Genomic DNA, 6,000 nt, shown 5'->3' on the forward strand with positions numbered 1-6,000 from the left:
CCTGGAGTGAGGGCAGAACCTGTGACCACGCTGGGACATGTTCCTGCAGTCAAGTTATCACCCGGGGCTCATCAGCTTCATCTAATCAACTGGGTCCCACAAAAGGGGGCTGTGGGGTGAGAACCCTGGCAGCTTCTAGGAGCTGGGGATAGCCCCAGGCCCTATGACCCCAAGAAACTGAATCCCGCCAGCTTTGAGTTTTAAGAGGACCCGAGAAAGGAACGTGCGTGCCCAGTGGATCCTCAACTTCACTTCTGAAACCCGAGCAGCGACCAGCCCGTCACACCAACTTCCAACCAACGCAAATTGTAAGACAGGTGTCTCCTTAGGCCTGGGATTTGTGATATATGATACAGAAATCCACAGGAACATGTTCTGTTGGCTAGAGCGGGATCAAGTGCCCCAGCGCACGGCAGACAGACGGAGCTCCCACACCCACTGCCCGGCCACTATGCCCATTTCAGGAGAACAAGGGCAGGAGAGATCAGCAGCAGGCCCGTGCCTGGCACTGCACCCCTCAGACAGAGGGCGTCTCTGACTCCAACAGGAGGCCCGCTGAGCTGAGAGACCTGTGCTCAGCCCACGTGAAGACTCGGGCTGGGGCGCCCACTGCTCAAAGCCAGGGTGGTGGAGGCAACAACAGCTGCTTTTCCAACTTTATTTAGAAAAACAAATCCAGGTCCGAGTGCCCCCGTGCCCTCCCCCACCCCAGCCATAACTTAAATAACTTAGAGACAGAGTTGGGGGCAGGTGGGTGGCGGGTAGGAGAGGGAGGGAGGAGAGCCCACTACAGCCGCCGCAGCGCCCGCTTCTTGTCCGTCTTTTTCTTGGCTGCCAGCTTCTTATCACGCTCACCCGCGTGCTTCTTGGCCATGGGCCCCTCGACCCCTCCTGGGCCCCCAGGGGCCATGGGGTCAGCGGTGGAGGCCACAGCCCCACTGGCCAGGGACCGGCTGGCCTCGGCCCTGACGCTGCTGGGCCCACCTGCGCCCCCGTGGATCTCTGTGAGCAGGCGTGCGCGGGCGGCGTACTCCTCGTAGTTCTCCAAGAGCAGGCGGCCCGCCTCCTCGTTGAGGGCAGACTCGGGGTTAGGGTGGATCAGCAGGCACTTGATGGTCTGTGGGGAGAGCGCCAGGGTCAGGGGGGGCCGGTCCCCCAAGCCTCACACGTCCGGCCTTGTGGCCTCAACTCCCAACACCGCTCCCCCAGATGGCACATGTGTGCAGGCACCGTGATCAGTGACTCGCCCCAGGTCATTCAGGAAGTGAGGGGGGACTTCCCTGGTGGCATAGTCATTAAGAATCCACCTGCCAATGCAGGGGACATGGGTTCGAGCCCTGGTCCGGGAAGATCCCATATGCCGTGGAGCAACTAAGCCCGTGCGCCACAACTACTGAGCCTGCGCTGTAGAGCCCGTGCTCTGCAACAAGAGAAGCCACTGCAATGAGAAGCCTGCGCACCACAACGAAGAGTAGCACCTGCTGGCTGCAACTAGACAAAAGCCCGTGCACAGCAACGAAGACGCAATGCAGCCAAAAAAAAAAAAAAAAAAAAAAAGGAAGCGAGGGGGACAACTTAGGAACTAGCAACTAGACAACTAGCTCTACATTACACTACAGGAAGATGCTTAAAGCTACAGCTATCGCTGGCTTTCACAGGAATCTCAAGGGCAGAGGCACAAATCCTGGCTGGGCAAGCTGTTAATACCCAAGAGAAAGGCACCAGGGCATAAACAGAGACTGATGCCCGAGGACAGTCGAGAGTGGTCCAGGAAGGAAGTGAGTCTTCAATATTCCTTAATCTGCCCATTTTAACTGCAGAGTAAATCGAGGCCAAAAGGTGTGACCAGCCAGCCCCCAATGGACCGTTCTAAGAGGAGTCTACCCAGACAGCTGTGGCCCCTAAGCCGTGTTTGTTTTACCTCCACTTTGATTCTAAAAGGGAACGCAGAGCACCCCAGGAACCCAGAACTTGTCTGGCCTTGAGCAGGTGAAATGCTCTCACGTGTAAATGGGGGCAGTAACAAGTACTCCCCAAAGCACCTGGCCCAACACACGTCACTGATAATCATGAGGGACCAGCATCACACCCTAATTCTGACAACTGCACCCCACAACCAGAGGCCTGACTGCCCGCCTTTCCCACAGCTGCCCTCCCATGGCTGAGCCTGGCCTGGGCCCCGCACTGCAGGCCCTAGGGATTGTTGGGGACACTTGGGAGTTATTCTGTGAGATCATCTCTGGTGTTGCTGGCAGCCACCACTGACACTCCAGGGAGAGGAGGAAAAGGTTTGGGGTCTGTTTACCTTGGTGCTCAATCCTCCCCCGGGCCCTGCAGGAAACCCCAATTCCCCATCCTCCCTACCAACTGCCCCAGGGGCTCATTAGAAATTCAGTGTTTGTTTTTTTAAATTTCACCTTGTGGGAGGGGTGGAGAGGCATCAGGTGACCTACATGCTTTAAGTGGCCTATGGGGACCCTGGAGCACCAGAGTAGTCTGGCTGTCTCCACCTCAGCTTGGCTGAGGTGGGCCTGGATGGTTCTCTGCGGGGTGGTCCCTACTGCACGATGTGCAGCAGCTTCCCTGTCTCCACCCAGTAGGTGTTGGTAGCACCCCCAGGTGTGACAATTAAAAATGTCCCCAATGGAACGAAACCACCCCTGGTTGAGGAACGATGGAATGACAATGGTGACGGTTGTACAGCTGTGACTACTGAAACACCAATGAACTGTACGCTGCAGGATACTGGAAAATCTATCTTCGCCCTAACCAGACGGTTGACTTGTACCTGTCAGAACACCGTCCTGCTACACAAACCATCACTTGTTCCACAGCAAAGGTAGCTGGGCACTGCCAACCCTTCCAGAAAAGCTGGAAATCTGGATTCTTATGTAGAAGCCCCAACCAATTCAGTGTTGACTTTAGAAGAGAAACAAGGCTCCGTGGCTTGGACATCACTGGGATGCGTCCAGGAGGGAGGCCCAGGCCCAGGCAGAACTCACCAGCAGCACGTGCCGGATGCCCAGCTCAGCTGTCCAGTCCCTCTTGAGCACGTTGACGCAGATCTCACCATTGGCGCCCACATTTGGGTGGAAGATCTTGGTCAGGAAGTAGCCCTTGGGCGGGGAGGCAGGAAAGTCCTTCCCCAGCAGGAGTTTCATGCGGAAGAGGCCTCCGGCATATGGGGTCCCCTCTGGAATGCAGGGAGGGGGACAGTGTCAGGAGGCGCAGGCCTTCCAGGCACCCCCAAAACCAGTCTCCACGGTCTGGCTGCGAGGCAAGTGCCCCACCGCCTCCTCCACCAGACGGGGGGTTCTCGAGAGGAAGACAGGCCCAGGTTCCCAGGGGGCCACAGGCACCACCCCCAGCTCAGAGTAAACCCCCTGACTGGTCGTCCCCACCCACGGATCCCTCTTCACTCCCAAGTGAAGGCACAGCACACCCTTCCCAAGAGGCACAGACACACGTGCCCACTCAGCTCCTAGGAAAAACATCTATTTGGAAGCTTCTCAGGCAAATGTCAGGACAGTTCTGTCCACTCCGTGGTCTTCCCTGCCGCAGCAAACACTGGGAGTTGTTCCAGACCCATGGCTGTTCCTCATGCCCCAGCCCCCACGTCCCACCCATCATAGCCTGGGCAGCTGACCTCCAGGTCCACTCCTGAATCTGAGCCCACCTCCAAGTCCAGCGGAACCACTTCTCTCACCTGATGGATGCCCATGGTCAGCGGCTTCCTGACCGGCCTCCAGATTCTATCCCCACCCTCACTGAAGTCAAAGTGAAGTCTGAAGCGACCCACTGGCCCGGCTTTAAACCTTCCAAAGGCTTCCTTTCCAAACTCCTTTAAAAGAGGTCTACAAGCCCTAAAAGATCTGTTCCCTATAAGCTTCACAAGTCTTTTTTCTTCTGTTCCTCAGGAAGGCTTCCCTGACCCCCTCCCCACAAGTTCAACTCCAGACTAGGTCCTTCATCACACTCTTCACTTATAAAAATTCAACTAATAACTTAAATGTAGTGCACGTGAAACAACCTGCTAAGCCACTCTGCAAGATCAAACGGTCCCCTGTAGTTATGTGGTTATTACTGTTATCTCCCTGAAAGCCTGCATTTGTTCTCTGCTTGGTCCCCAGAGAGCCTAACACTGGCGGCAGGAAGGAGTTTGAGATGATCCAGCCTCCCCTCCAGGCCTTTGCTGACACTTCTCCCCACCTGGCATCCTCTTCCCAATCCCACTTAATTCCTACCCATACTTCAGGATGGAGGAAACACCCAAACCCAGGTAAGGCCCCATTATATGCTCTCCTGGCCCCCAGAATTTTTCTCACAACACTTACGGGGAAAGTATATACAATTACTTGTCATTTCTAGTGTCCTGCCCTGCGTACTGTGAGCACCATGTGTAACAGGTGTGCCTGTCATGTCTACCCTTGCGTCCTCAGGGTCTGGCAGTCCACCTCACAGTGGGAGCCTCCTATCCTTGCTCTAAGATTGACGGAGATCTAGGAAGTGCACCCCTCCCTCTCATTCCCACACTCACCAGGGCCCTCGATGGTGACCTGCAGGTCAGTGAGGTCCTCCTCATTGGGAAAGACCTTGATACCATCAGGTGGGTCAGCTGTCAGTGTCGTCACCTCCTTGTACACCAGGCGGATGATATGGGGGGGCAGGTTCTCCACGTTGGAGTTCTAGGTATGGAGACAAGGGGGTGAGCCACGGGCAGAGCCAGGGCCTGGTGCCTCCTGCAGGATCTAGGATGCAGTGGCACCCTAGTCTTACTCCTGCAGTCCCAGGCTGTCAATCACCCCGAGCTCCCAGAACCCCCAACCCAGGATGTTTCAGGCGACCGCCCCAAGCTGATCTCCCACTAGAAATAGGGCGGATTGCCGAGGGCTTGCGGATGACTCCACCTTCCCCAGAAGACCCCAAAGCCCGCTCGTAGCTCCGCAAGGTCCCCGAATGATTCCGGGCAGGCCCGAGGCCTATGCCGGTCCCCCTTCCCCACCTAATCTTGGTTAAGACCACCCTGGAAACCCCAACTCGAGCCTGGAGACGGCGGCGGAGCGTCGTTGTTCCCGAAACACCCACGGGCGGGCCAAAAAGCCCGGAGCTCGGCCGGGCCCTCCCCTCCCGCCCCGCCCCGCCTACAGGAAGGCCCCTGGGCCCATCTCAGGCCCGGGATACCCAGGTGGGCCCTCCAATCCCCCAAGCCGCCCGCGAGAGGCTCCTGAGACCCCGCCTCCTCCTCTAGGGGGGGCCCAACCACCCCTCCCGGGCCTGGACGCCTAGCTCACCATGACTGCTGCCGGCCGGGGGCGGGTCCCCCCGGCCCCCTTCCTGCGCTCTCCGGCCGCCGGCCGGGGCGGGGGGCCCAACTGCTGCCGCTGCGGCCCTAGCGAGGCCCCGGCGGCCCCGCTCTGCTCCCCGCTGCCTCCGACGCCCGCCGCGAACCGCACCGCACCTCCACCCGCCCCCAGTGCCCGGCCGCACTAAGCCTGTTGCGCGCGCACCGCCGCCCTTTTATATCCGCCCACAGGCCGCGCCCCCTCGTGGGCCCCTCTCGCCGTGCCTCGACCCGTGACGTCAGCGCGCACAGCCCTCGGCGTTCGACGAGCTCGCTCCCTTCCAGCAAGCTGCAGGCCGAAGTTGGGGAGGGGGCGCTCGGCGGGCCGGCCAATGGGGGTACGCGGTGGTCGGGGAGGGATCCGGGAGGATGGAGTGGCGGAGAAGGGGAAGTAGAGTGGGAGAGGACGTGAAGGGCGACGCGACCGCTGATTGGCCCGTTTGAATGAGACGCTGGCGCACGCGCGCGCCCCGACGCCCAGGAGATCACTCACGCGACTAACGGTCGGCCGAGGAGCCTGGGCAGGGCGAAGGGAGGTGGGACTCTGGCGGTTTAAAAGGACGATAGAAGGCGCGCCGGCCAATAGGGGCGCGCAGTCGTGGAGTGGCGTCACGAGACGCGCGCGGGCCAATCCTTGACGGAGAAGGCAGTACGGGGGT

The 6,000-nt window shown here is 59.0% G+C and overlaps 1 protein-coding gene across 1 annotated transcript; it reads right to left on the reverse strand.

Moving 5' to 3' along the window:
* Nucleotides 1-650: 650 nt before the first annotated feature.
* UBE2S (ubiquitin conjugating enzyme E2 S) lies at nt 651-5,475 on the reverse strand. The gene is made up of 4 exons (XM_082862217.1): nt 5,292-5,475; nt 4,538-4,685; nt 3,003-3,193; nt 651-1,117 (listed from the first exon to the last, which is right to left on the reverse strand). The coding sequence occupies exons 1-4, from the start codon at nt 5,292-5,294 to the stop codon at nt 788-790; spliced, it is 672 nt and encodes a 223-aa protein (XP_082718343.1). The 5' UTR covers nt 5,295-5,475; the 3' UTR covers nt 651-787.
* Between the last annotated feature and the right edge of the window lie 525 nt (nt 5,476-6,000).

This window comes from Leucopleurus acutus, assembly GCF_964270905.1.
Source record: "Leucopleurus acutus genome assembly, chromosome: 20".
NCBI lineage: Eukaryota > Metazoa > Chordata > Mammalia > Artiodactyla > Delphinidae > Leucopleurus > Leucopleurus acutus.